This window comes from Oncorhynchus mykiss, chromosome 13 (genome assembly GCF_013265735.2).
Source record: "Oncorhynchus mykiss isolate Arlee chromosome 13, USDA_OmykA_1.1, whole genome shotgun sequence".
In the NCBI taxonomy this organism is placed as follows: Eukaryota; Metazoa; Chordata; class Actinopteri; order Salmoniformes; family Salmonidae; genus Oncorhynchus; species Oncorhynchus mykiss.
In genome coordinates, this window is record NC_048577.1 from 48,093,172 (window position 1) to 48,107,600 (window position 14,429).

At 41.4% G+C, this 14,429-nt stretch overlaps 1 protein-coding gene across 1 annotated transcript; it reads left to right on the forward strand.

Annotated features, from left to right (window-relative positions):
• Nucleotides 1–1,239: 1,239 nt before the first annotated feature.
• On the forward strand, nt 1,240–8,859 carry LOC110486620 (protein FAM83F). The gene is made up of 5 exons (XM_036939759.1): nt 1,240–2,402; nt 6,053–6,220; nt 7,223–7,344; nt 7,457–8,697; nt 8,813–8,859. Exons 1-5 carry the CDS (start codon nt 1,932–1,934, stop codon nt 8,857–8,859), a joined length of 2,049 nt encoding a protein of 682 aa, XP_036795654.1. The 5' UTR covers nt 1,240–1,931.
• The last annotated feature ends 5,570 nt before the right edge of the window (nt 8,860–14,429 follow it).

The window sequence follows — 14,429 nt, forward strand, 5'->3', positions numbered from 1 at the left end:
GAACTACATGTAATTCAACTAGTAATTTAACTACATTTTGGGGTAGCTCAGTGGTAGTTGAACTAAATTCAATCTAGGTAGTGTTTTCAGTAGTTATGAATTTTTTTTGCAATGTAACTACTGGAAATACACAGTACTTTTTATTTCAAATAAAGTAAAATATGAGTGAAGGAGGCAATCGTTTCCATTCTTTTTCAGCATCAGACTTGCCTAATCCAATTACTTCAGCGTTACATTGCAAAAAAAAAGGAATTAACTACTGAAAACACTACCTAGATTTGAATTTAGTCTTGCAATTTGTAGTCTATGACATTTCAGATTTACATATGATAATTTTTCACAAACAAGTTTTGATGTAGTAAACTACGTTTCAAAGTAACTTTAGTTAAGTAAACTATATTTTCCTTAAGGGAATCATTAGTGTAGCTTAACTTCTTCCAGAGTGAAGTAATTAGTGGCTTGGTAAACTAGCCTACAGTACCAGTCAAACATTTGGACACACCTACTCATTCAAGGTTTTTCTTTATTTTGTACTATTTTCTACATTGTAGAATACTAGTGAAGACATAAAAACTATGAAATATCACATATGGAATCATGTAGTATGCAAAAAAAAGTTTATTCAAAGTAGCCACCCTTTGCCTAGATGACAGCTTTGCACACTCTTGGCATTCTCTCAACCAGCTTCACCTGGAATGCTTTTCCAACAGTCTTGAAGGAGTTCCCACATATGCTGAGCACTTGTTGGCTGCTTTTCCTTCACTCTGAAACGTTAAACGTTCTTGACATTTTCCGGATTGACTGACCTTCATGTCATAGTAATGATGGACAGTCATTTCTCTTTGTTTATTTGAGCTGTTCATGTCATAATATGGACTTGGTCTTTTACCAAATAAGGCTATCTTCTGTATACCACCCCTGCCTTGTCACAACACAACTGATTGGCTCAAACACATTGAGAAGGAAAGAAATTCCACAAATTAACTTTTTACAAGGCACACCTGTTAAGTGAAATGCATTCCAGGTGACTACCTCATGAAGCTGGTTGAGAGAATGCAAAGTGTGCAAACCTGTCATCAAGGCAAAGGGTGGCTACTTTGAAGAATCTCAAATCTCAAATATATTTTTATTAATTTAACACTTTTTTGGTTACTACACGATTCCCTTTGTGTTATGTCATAGTTTTGATATCTTCACTATTATTCTACAATGTAGAAAATAGTAAAATAAATTAAAACCCTGCAATGTGTAAGTGTGTCCAAACTTTTGACTGGTACTGTATATTTTCAGAGTAGCTTCCCCAACACTGCTGACCTGTGACCAAATGTTTTTTTATTTTTATGTATGTCACAGAACCAGAGCATCCAAGAAAAGTATCAGGGTCTTGGAATTGAACTGTTTTGGTTTTTGCTTTGAGTCATTTCATTTTAGTTGGCTAGACATTACAACATCATAGGCTAGGCTAATTTATCTGTATTGAGGTCTATGTTAAACCTATAAGCCTATACACTGCAGTATGAATGTGCTTTACGTGACACCACTTAATTCTTGGTTGGCCTTTATGGAAATTCAAAATAATCACATTCTCCATGCAAGAATTACCCCAACAACACACAAAGATGGCGCCGTACTGTATGGTTGCCGTCTTTGCTATTTTGTGATTATTTTTCCTTGTTTTATAGTAAGCCTACTACTTATATTGATTACTGCATTGTTGGGAAAGAGCTTGCAAGAAAGCCATTTCACTGTTCTTGTGCACGTGACAATAAAACTTGACATTTGAACCTGATTATAACAGTTTAGAACTCCTCCCCCTACCTCTTGAACGTCACCTGTGTACGCGCCCAACACCTACAGGTAAAGGTGTATGCAAAGGAGAACTGCCGGGGAAGGAAGAATTAACGGTTGGACAAATTCCGGATACCGCTGCTATGGCCGAGTCTCAGCTTCTGTGCATGGACGAAGATCATGTCAACGAAAAGATACCCGAATCCAAAGCAGAATTCTATTATTGCGAGGAGCAGCGAGCCGCGCTCGAGCAACTATTGAAGAACGGTGATGGCGCGTTCAAGATGCGATTGAAAGAGGACAACGTCAGAGACTTTCTATCAGCCCGCGAGATTAAATGGATTCGAAAAACTTTTGATGAATATGATTCAGATAGTGAGTCCGAGAAGGGCGAATACGAAAAGGCTCAGGAGTCCAATGCAGACTCGGGGGTCCACTCCACATACTGGCCTCAGATGTCGGACACGGATGTCCCACCGCTTGACATCGGCTGGCCAGGCAGCACTAGTTTCTATAAAGGTGTCACTCGAGTATCCGTTCACACGCACCCACCCAAAAACAAGGGGCCCCATATAAAAGAGGTTGTCAGGAGACTCATTCAAGAATCTAACAAGGTAATTACAGTTCTAATATAAATTGATAACGGCATATTACACGTGAATAACGTAGTTTACATAATTTCTTCTCTGCCCTAAATTATTGAGTGATGCCCTCACATTGTTCCCCCTTATTCTTTGTAGCTCAGAACAGTTTACAAATGACTTTGAATCCTGAGTCAGCATGACCCTGAATCATGCATTTGTGTTCTTCATCTTGACAAGTTATAAAATGAGTTAATTTAATGTAAACTTGTCAACACTACATAGGATAGTTAGTGTCACTTCTAGTGGTCTATTTATCAGGTCTGAATTTGTCAGTGTAGTTACTACAGTCGTTACATAGGCCTATTTATCAGGTCTGAATTTGTCAGTGTAGTTACTACAGTCGTTACATAGGCCTATTTATCAGGTCTGAATTTGTCAGTGTAGTTACTACAGTCGTTACATAGGCCTATTTATCAGGTCTGAATTTGTCAGTGTAGTTACTACAGTCGTTACATAGGCCTATTTATCAGGTCTGAATTTGTCAGTGTAGTTACTACAGTCGTTACATAGGCCTATTTATCAGGTCTGAATTTGTCAGTGTAGTTACTACAGTCGTTACATAGGCCTATTTATCAGGTCTGAATTTGTCAGTGTAGTTACTACAGTCGTTACATAGGCCTATTTATCAGGTCTGAATTTGTCAGTGTAGTTACTACAGTCGTTACATAGGCCTATTTATCAGGTCTGAATTTGTCAGTGTAGTTACTACAGTCGTTACATAGGCCTATTTATCAGGTCTGAATTTGTCAGTGTAGTTACTACAGTCGTTACATAGGCCTATTTATCAGGTCTGAATTTGTCAGTGTAGTTACTACAGTCGTTACATAGGCCTATTTATCAGGTCTGAATTTGTCAGTGTAGTTACTACAGTCGTTACATAGGCCTATTTATCAGGTCTGAATTTGTCAGTGTAGTTACTACAGTCGTTACATAGGCCTATTTATCAGGTCTGAATTTGTCAGTGTAGTTACTACAGTCGTTACATAGGCCTATTTATCAGGTCTGAATTTGTCAGTGTAGTTACTACAGTCGTTACATAGGCCTATTTATCAGGTCTGAATTTGTCAGTGTAGTTACTACAGTCGTTACATAGGCCTATTTATCAGGTCTGAATTTGTCAGTGTAGTTACTACAGTCGTTACATAGGCCTTGTGACAGCAAACTCCTTTTTTTGACATTAGGTTTTATTGCCTGCTTGGCTAACGTTACTTCTCAGCTAGCCTAGTGCGTAGAGCATTGGACCAGTAACCGAAAGGTTGCTAGATCAAATCCCGAGCTCACAAGGTAAAAATCTGTCGTTCTGCCCCTGAACAAGGCAGTTAACCCACTGTTCCTAGGCAGTCATTGTAAATAAAAAAAAATTCTTCACTGACTTGTCCAGTTAAATGAAGGTATAAAAAAAAAGAGAAAGGGGAACGTGTCTAATTGTTCTTCATTGACCTGCAGTACCCTCAGAAAGTATTCACACCTCCTGACTTTGGCAGTCATGTGAATTCAACAAGAGATGTGTGTCCTTAAGGCTTAGAACAGCCAGGTCCTGGCTCAACTGAGGAGTCGTACTGTAAAATGAACCAAGGCGATTAGCAACAATGTAAAACATCTACTTCTGTTTTGATTTTATTATGAAATGAAACGATTACATAATTGATGATTTACTATTGATTTATGTTATGTTGTTATTATCATAGATATAGAACACTGATATGGTAATCTCAATCATCTTCATTTTCTCCCCTTCATCACGTCATTACGTTCTACAAGGAATTATCAACAGTTAACAGGAGTTTTGAAATGAATGTTCACAGTAGATCTCTAACTGGATGGAACACATGCAGTAGATAGGCATGTTGTAACAAGCGAAGCCACATGTGGAGGAGCTGGAAAGGCCAAACATTTCACAGTTGTAATTGTCAGACAGTTTCACATCAGAACCTGTAACAAGTCATTCAAAAGCGTTTCTGCAGCCTCATGTCAGTGTTTAAAAACACATCCACACGACGCTTTGTCCTCCCACATCCACTGTAATTCAACTCACTCCATCAAGAGTCCCTCCCACTCTAAATGGCTGGGTAACGTGTCAGTCATGCTGCCTGGGACTAAATGTCAGGAGGAAGAACACGCATAACTCTGGAAGGACACGGCTATAGGGAAAGGAGATACGCATGCAAATTTGAGCTTAAACACTGTGGGTGTAAGTAGCCCAAATCCAGATAAGAGACTGGAGTGTTTGACCAGGTTACAGTTAACTTCTCTGGAACAATGGAATAATGCATACTCACTTTACATTCACATTTTATCTCCATTTCATGCAATCTCAATATTAATATGTTTTATCCTCGTACATGCAAAGTTGATTCTTGTCCATATCCGGTTTCTGGCTCTTCATTAGTCCACTGTTGACACAGTCCCAAAATGTTTTGCTTGTCAGCAGTCAAGTTTTCAAGACATTGAACTTTCAAGAAGCAAAGTGTTATTTTCCACATCATCATGATGATGCAACATGTTGTGGGACTGTTTCAACAGTGGACTAATGAAAAAAATACCAAAAGATGGTATTTCACTGAGAACAATGCAAATGAGGGGTCATCGTACACTCCTTGAGACAGGTTAATGATCTACTGACAGGGAAGACAAACCCGTGACCAGCTGTTCTGTGTGCATATGACTAGCTATGTCAATGAACTAAACAAACTGAAATAGTTGACAGGCCGTCATTGTAAATACACATTTGTTCTAAGTTGACCTGCCTGTTAAAATAAAGATTAAAAAATAGAAAATAAAGGATGAGCCAGGAAGTGACTCTAGCCTTACTATAAAAAGGCCTTCACTGTCCAATAGTTTGTCATCACCACTCCTTTACCACTGTCAGCATAAGACAGAGAGCATTAGACTGCCTTATCCTAGTGTGGTACAGGACCAGTGCTCACATTTCTTCACATGCAAAGTCTCTGCTCCTGAAAGACAACCATTTCTGTTTTTACCTAAACAAATGCCATTCAAGGATTATAGGATTTACACAATAACTGTGTGTGTGTGTGTCTGTGTGTGTCTGTGTGTGTGTCTGTGTGTGTATATGATCGTGTGTGCGCAAGCATGTGTGAGATGTCGGGGTTATTTATTGAATTTACACTTTTGCCTTTCCTCTGTCCTCTCTAGCTTGATCTTTGTAAATATCAACTAGTCTGGTATTATTCATCAGATTTATCAGTCACCTCAAGCCTCTCAAATATTTTGACATACTTCTGTTTGGATTGAAGTGGAAAATATGTCATAAGAAAATACATCTTGACATTTCGGTTCAACTCGTTTTTCCAGTTAATTAGGGAGATTTTAATCTTACTCAAGCAATTGAACCATAAATCTCCTGCTTTGAGGAAATCCACCCCCTGTATAAAGCCTCGTTATTGTTATGTCATTTTCTTGTGGTACTTTTAGATTACTATCATTTTTTTTCTCACTTTAGTTTATTTAGTAAATATTTTCTTAACTCTATTTCTTGAACTGAATTGTTGTCTACTACACCTGTTGTATTTGGCGCATGTGACAAATACAATTTGATTTGATTCAGAGATATCATCCCCCTCTGTTCTTCCTCTGACGGTCCTATGTGTGATCCTCAGGTAGTAGCCGTGGTCATGGACCACCTTACTGACCTGCAGATCCTTCAGGACCTATTGGACGCAGCACAGAGACGAGGGGTGGCTGTGTACATCATACTGGAGGCTCGTGGTATGCCCCACTTCCTGGATATGTGCACTCGTTTACAGATCACTGCTCTGCATCTACGGGTAAGACAGGGATGCTTTGGTAGGCAGTAGGCAACAAACAACAGGAACAAGTAATAGTTAGCTATGGTATTACCATGTCATTACCTGGTAAATAGCAGAGTGCAGCCACAACGTCTTGGCAGTATAAAGCAGAATATTCCTCTGGCGTATTATTTTATTATCATCCATATTAGCACATTCTATACTGGTGTAGGATCTTATTTTGAACCAGATTGCTAATAATCCTGCAGCAACAGGAAATTTGAATTATTATGTGGATTATAATTCATGGGCATTTTTGTAGGGGTTGATACATTTTTCATAAGGGAAAATCAAGTCTGACATTTGAAAGTGGAAATTACAAACTTCAGAAGCCTCTTTAAACCTCAAATACACCACAAGTTAAAAATGTCCTGCAATGCATGAAAGTTCTCCTGCAACATGGTGATCCAATTAAGATCCTACATCTGTAGATGTTTATCTATGTAGACGAAAGCTTGTGCAGTAGATCTAGCCTATTTTATATGGAATGCCAGATAACCTAGTGTGTGTGTGTGTGGTGTCAGTTGATAAGCCTCTGAAAGGCCCTTCCAGTGTCGAGACTCTGTCATTGTTGTTTCATAGAAACTGCTCTTTATTGTGCCGAAAACAATCCAGTCCTGTGGAACTTGATCCTTGACCAAACAAGTGTTAACAGCATAGGGTAGCATCCTTCTGACGTGTCTGTTTCTGTGTTTATGTCTCGGACAGTCTTTTTCACTCTCTCCAACTCACTCCCATTCCTTGCTCAGTAAATAGACCTGCCTCGACTGTATACTCAAGGGGTTTAACTCAACCCTTGCATCACCAGTTTCGGATTTGCTTACCTTGAAAGTTTACTTTGGTCGTGGGTGGTAACAGCACAATTTCCCTTAGTGTTTGATATGATACTGTTCAGTACTTGGAAGTCTGATAGTCACTGACTCATGGTTTATACTGTAATAAGGGCACCTGTCTAACTCAGTATCTGTGTGACTCTTTCAGAACCTGCGTGTGCGAACGGTGAAAGGTTCTGGGCTGGCCCTGTCATTTGGCAGGCTGCCCGGCTCTCTGTGCTCCAAATACATGCTGGTGGACGGAGAAAAGGTTATGTTTGGCTCTTACAGGTCAGTCATTTTCTCAGTCATACACTTCCACTCACATTCATTCAGCCAGAGCAAACATGATTTGACCTACGCTTTGAGTCTGTGTCTCACTCTGTTGTTCTGTCATCTCCAGCTTCACATGGAGCTCCTCTAGGATGGACAGGAACACCATCACAGTAATGTCTGGGCAGGTGGTGGACTTCTTCGACAATGACTTCAGGGAAATGTATGCTGTATCTGAGAATGTGGACCTTTACAAGGAGTTCCACATAACCAAGCCTCCCATGCCTGCGCCGGTACGGAAGGTGGTGGTCCCCAAGCCCCTGTTGATGTCCACCTCCCGTTTCCAGGTGTCTCTAGGGGACTCTCGGGGGCAGGCTGACCAGAGGGTGCCTGCACATAAATACCACAACCCTAAGTATTCTCTGGTGGTGGGGAACAGTCTCGGGCTCACTGGGTCCTTACAGGACCTCTCCACACTCAGAGACTCACTGGGCGGTGGACTCGAACGGAACGGACTGTCGACGCTACTCCATGCCAAAGGGGGCAGTAGTGTGGAACTGGACAAGGTCACTGCGAAGTCCCCCAGTTCTCCTGTGGAGGATGAGGAGGATGGGAAGGGAGGTTCGTTGAAGCGCCAGGTCTTAGATGGAAAGAAACAACGCAGTTCTTTCAGGCTCTTCCTGAAAGGCAGAGGATCCAATCACAACAGTGAGACTATAGAGGAGGATGGGGCCACTCCTTCAAACCCCTCTTCCACCCGCCCAAACCCCTCCCCTAGCCGCCCAACCCCCACCCCTAGCCACCCAACTCCCTCCCCTAGCCGCCCAACCCCCACCCCTAGCCACCCAACTCCCTCCCCTAGCCGCCCAACCCCCTCCCTTGCCCATCGAACCCCCTCCCCTACCCACCCAACACTCTCCCCAACCCGCCCAAACCCCTCCCCTACCCACTTAACACCCTCCCCGACCCGCCAAAACCCCTCCTCTACCCACTCAACACCCTCCCCTACCCACCCAACCCTCTCCCCTACCCGCCCAAACCCCTCCCCTACCCACTCAACACCCTCACCTACCTGCCCAAACCCCTCCTCTACCCACTCAACACCCTCCCCTACCCGCCCAAACCCCTCCCCTACCCACTCAACACCCTCCCCTACCCGCCCAAACCCCTCCTCTACCCACTCAAAACCCTCCCCTACCCGCCCAAACCCCTCCTCTACCCGCAAAGTCTCAGAGACAAATAGCATTGCCACTGCGCACTCATTTGAGATTGTAGAGAAACCGTCCCTGTTGAAATTTAAGAACAAAAAGCCTTCAAAACTGCCTCAAAGAAGTATGTCTCTAATGACCCTCAACAAAGGAGAGGATGACGGTATGTTGTTATATTCTACCATTTGTGGTTTTCATTTGTCTTTGAATATTAACTGCAATAGTCCCTCACGTGGACTGTTTGATGGCTCATCCCTTCTTTTCTCCTTTCCCTCTAGGAAAGGGACACAAGAAGCCTTCCAAGAGGAACTGCATTCAGTCCTGAGATGAAGAGAGGGAGGACAGGATCAGCTGGGAGAGACAGAGCCAGAGGACATTTTGAAGTAATTGCCCGTATCAGCTGCAGTATTAGATGGAGTATATTAATGACATGCTATGGCAGGAGTATAGTAATGACATGTCATGGCAGGAGTATAGTAATGACATGTCATGGCAGGAGTATAGTAATGACATGTCTTGGCAGGAGTATAGTAATGACATGTCTTGGCAGGAGTATAGTGATTACATGTCACGGCAGGAGTATAGTAATGACATGTCTTGGCAGGAGTATAGTAATTACATGGCATGGCAGGAGTATAGTGATGACATGTCATGGCAGGAGTATAGTAATGACATGTCATGGCAGGAGTATAGTAATGACATGTCATGGCAGGAGTATAGTAATGACATGCTATGGCAGGAGTATAGTAGTGACATGTCATGGCAGGAGTATAGTAATGACATGTCATGGCTGGAGTATAGTAATTACATGTCATGGCAGGAGTATAGTAATGACATGTCATGGCAGGAGTATAGTAATTACATGTCATGGCAGGAGTATAGTGATTACATGTCATGGCAGGAGTATAGTAATGACATGTCTTGGCAGGAGTATAGTAATGACATGTCTTGGCAGGAGTATAGTAATGACATGTCTTGGCAGGAGTATAGTGATTACATGTCACGGCAGGAGTATAGTAATGACATGTCTTGGCAGGAGTATAGTAATTACATGGCATGGCAGGAGTATAGTGATGACATGTCATGGCAGGAGTATAGTAATGACATGGCATGGCAGGAGTATAGTGATTACATGTCATGGCAGGAGTATAGTAATGACATGTCATGGCAGGAGTATAGTAATTACATGGCATGGCAGGAGTATAGTAATGACATGTCATGACGGGAGTATAGTGATTACATGTCATGGCAGGAGTATAGTAATGACATGTCTTGGCAGGGGTATGGTGATTAGATGTCATGGCAGGAGTATAGTGATTACATGTCATGGCAGGAGTATAGTAATGACATGTCTTGGCAGGGGTATGGTGATTAGATGTCATGGCAGGAGTATAGTGATTACATGTCATGGCAGGAGTATAGTAATGACATGTCTTGGCAGGAGTATAGTGATTACATGTCATGGCAGGAGTATAGTAATGACATGTCTTGGCAGGAGTATAGTGATTACATATCATGGCAGGAGTATAGTGATTTCATGCCATGGCAGGAGTATAGTGATAACATGTCATGGCGGGAGTACAGTAATGACATGCTATGGCAGGAGTATAGTAATTACATGTCATGGCAGGAGTATAGTAATGACATGGCTTGGCAGGAGTATAGTAATGACATGTCTTGGCAGGAGTATAGTAATGACATGGCTTGGCAGGAGTATAGTAATGACATGTCATGGCAGGAGTATAGTAATGACATGTCTTGGCAGGAGTATAGCGATAACATGTCATGGCAGGAGTATAGTAATGACATGTCATGGTGGGAGTATAGTAATGACATGTCTTGGCAGGAGTATAGTAATTACATGCCATGGCAGGAGTATAGTAATGACATGTCTTGGCAGGAGTATAGTGATTACATGCCATGTCAGGAGTATAGTAATGACATGTCATGGCAGGAGTATAGTAATGCCATGTCATGGCAGGAGTATAGTAATGACATGTCATGGCAGGAGTATAGTAATGCCATGTCATGGCAGGAGTATAGTAATTACATGCCATGGCAGGAGTATAGTAATTACATGCCATGGCAGGAGTATAGTAATTACATGTCATGGCAGGAGTATGGTGCTTAGATGTCATGGCAGGATTATAGTGATTACATGTCATGGCAGGATTATAGTGATTACATGTCATTGCAGGCTAATAGTGATTACATGTCGTGGCAGGAGTATAGTGATTACATGTCATTGCAGGAGTATAGTGATTACATGTCATGGCAGGAGTATAGTGAGTACATATTCATGATGGGAGTATAGTGATTACATGTCATGGCAGGAGTATAGTAATGACATGTCTTGGCAGGAGTATGGTGATTAGATGTCATGGCAGGAGTATAGTAATGACATGTCATGGCGGGAGTATAGTGATAACATGTCATGGCGGGAGTACAGTAATGACATGCTATGGCAGGAGTATAGTAATTACATGTCATGGCAGGAGTATAGTAATGACATGGCTTGGCAGGAGTATAGTAATGACATGTCTTGGCAGGAGTATAGTAATGACATGGCTTGGCAGGAGTATAGTAATGACATGTCTTGGCAGGAGTATAGTAATGACATGTCATGGCAGGAGTATAGTAATGACATGTCTTGGCAGGAGTATAGCGATAACATGTCATGGCAGGAGTATAGTAATGACATGTCACGGTGGGAGTATAGTAATGACATGTCTTGGCAGGAGTATAGTGATAACATGTCATGGCAGGAGTATAGTGATTACATGCCATGGCAGGAGTATAGTAATGACATGTCTTGGCAGGAGTATAGTAATGACATGTCATGGCAGGAGTATAGTAATTACATGCCATGGCAGGGGTATAGTAATGACATGTCTTGGCAGGAGTATAGTGATTACATGCCATGGCAGGAGTATAGTAATGACATGTCTTGGCAGGAGTATAGTAATGACATGCCATGGCAGGAGTATAGTAATTACATGCCATGGCAGGAGTATAGTAATTACATGTCATGGCAGGAGTATGGTGCTTAGATGTCATGGCAGGATTATAGTGATTACATGTCATGGCAGGATTATAGTGATTACATGTCATTGCAGGAGTATAGTGATTACATGTCATTGCAGGAGTATAGTGATTACATGTCATGGCAGGAGTATAGTAATTACATGTGCTGCTCATTCTATGTGTTACTATAATGTTCCTTAGTGAGACTTGGTGTGAGACTGTGTGGACCGCCACTACCTTATCAGTTAGAGTAGTGAGAGTCTTCAATGCCAGAACCACTTCCTTCAATATGAGCCTAATGTTGTTGTTTAGCAGGAGTGATTTGATGCCACATACCAGTGAGTGTCTCCTGAGTCCTGCCCGTCTCAGATGGCATTCACCACCTGTGTCAGGGAAATGCCAATACAGACTTGATCGTTCAGTCATTCGATGCTTGAAAACTGATCTTATGTTACTGCTCACATGTCATAAAAAATCACATGTTGTATTGCTCTTCCCTGTACCACTGTCATTGAAACGGCTGCTTTTAAACCTAAATAAATGGATGGCGTTAAAAACACATCTATCCCAGGTATAGATCTATTCTGAATGTGTCTATCCTTCAGGTTACTATGGAGAAGGAAAAGTGATCAGCTCTCTTCTCTCACACAAGGTATCACCTTACCAAGGGCACTTTGTTCAATTGATAGTGGACTGGCCCTTATCTCCACTGGAGTGTGTAGTGTCTGAATAATGGATGTTGTTTTAACAGATCAGACACCGATCACACACTTCTGCTGTTAACATGCAACAATGCATTGTCTCTAAACCTATGTGACATTATAACCATGTCACTGATCCATGGCTATATCTGTCATCTTAATAACAAAGAAGCAATAGGGACTAAGACATATTTTGCTTATTTTCTATGCATAGCAATTACAAAGAGCAAAGGACATTTTCTCATTGAAATTATAGTGTGAAGTCTTGTATATAAAAATGCCAAAGATGTATGAGACCACACATACTTAATGTAATTGACTGACTTCCTGTCTCTGAGGTGTGAATGTTGTTTTATATGAAATCATAATATTAAAAACAACTTTTGTATTTTGTTTTGCAATCATTTACAGAGGACATGTGGATAGTTTTGCTAAATCAAGTTCGCTTCTCCACAGTCATGTGATTTTTAGTTTTTGGACATGATCATATTTTTCTTGCGCAACCTTTAGATAACATTTCCTGCCACTATCTTATCTGTAGATTTGTCGAAGAAATGGATGAATGTGCATGAGCTCCGATTAATCATAACTCTGCTAGTTGTATATATGGTTTGGGTGGTATACAAATGTTTTGGCTGGCGGTATAATAAGTGCAATTGATAGCTGTTTTTTTTTCTCTCTCTGGGTGCATCAGTGTTTTTATTCTCTCTCTCTGGGTGCATCAGTGTTTTTATTCTCTCTCTCTGGGTGCATCAGTGTTTTTATTCTCTCTCTCTGGGTGCATCAGTGTTTTTATTCTCTCTCTCTGGGTGCATCAGTGTTTTTATTCTCTCTCTCTGGGTGCATCAGTGTTTTTATTCTCTCTCTCTGGGTGCATCAGTGTTTTTATTCTCTCTCTGGGTGCATCAGTGTTTTTATTCTCTCTCTGGGTGCATCAGTGTTTTTATTCTCTCTCTCTGGGTGCATCAGTGTTTTTATTCTCTCTCTCTGGGTGCATCAGTGTTTTTATTCTCTCTCTCTGGGTGCATCAGTGTTTTTATTCTCTGTCTCTGGGTGCATCAGTGTTTTTATTCTCTCTCTGGGTGCATCAGTGTTTTGATTCTCTCTCTCTGGGTGCATCAGTGTTTTTATTCTCTCTCTCTGGGTGCATCAGTGTTTTTATTCTCTCTCTCTGGGTGCATCAGTGTTTTTATTCTCTGTCTCTGGGTGCATCAGTGTTTTTATTCTCTCTCTCTGGGTGCATCAGTGTTTTTATTCTCTCTCTGGGTGCATCAGTGTTTTTATTCTCTCTCTGGGTGCATCAGTGTTTTTATTCTCTCTCTCTGGGTGCATCAGTGTTTTTATTCTCTGTCTCTGGGTGCATCAGTGTTTTTATTCTCTCTCTGGGTGCATCAGTGTTTTTATTCTCTCTCTCTGGGTGCATCAGTGTTTTTATTCTCTCTCTGGGTGCATCAGTGTTTTTATTATCTCTCTCTGGGTGCATCAGTGTTTTTATTCTCTCTCTCTGGGTGCATCAGTGTTTTTATTCTCTCTCTGGGTGCATCAGTGTTTTTATTCTCTCTCTCTGGGTGCATCAGTGTTTTTATTCTCTCTCTGGGTGCATCAGTGTTTTTATTCTCTCTCTCTGGGTGCATCAGTGTTTTTATTCTCTCTCTCTGGGTGCATCAGTGTTTTTATTCTCTCTGGGTGCATCAGTGTTTTTATTCTCTCTCTGGGTGCATCAGTGTTTTTATTCTCTCTCTGGGTGCATCAGTGTTTTTATTCTCTCTCTCTCTGGGTGCATCAGTGTTTTTATTCTCTCTCTCTGGGTGCATCAGTGTTTTTATTCCCACCCTTGTTTGAAGATAAATTTATACGAGAATTCAGTTTTACAAAAAGCATATAGACATTTCTTTGGTTCACTCTTGCCTGTAAAGCTTTAGGGAAAGGTTTCATACGATTGTAGCCTATGCTTACTGTACCTTCACTCACACGGTGTACTGCATATTGTGTGTGGACATACAGTACTGTATATTTAACTGTGAGTGAGAGAGGACTTACAACATATACATACTGTGTATATTACAGTAGCCCTCTTCATGGATGTTGCTGTCACACGTGGGGAGGGTTAGTGTATCACTCCCTGCATCAACTCTCTCCTCCCTGTATGTTTTGTCTCTCATATCTGCAT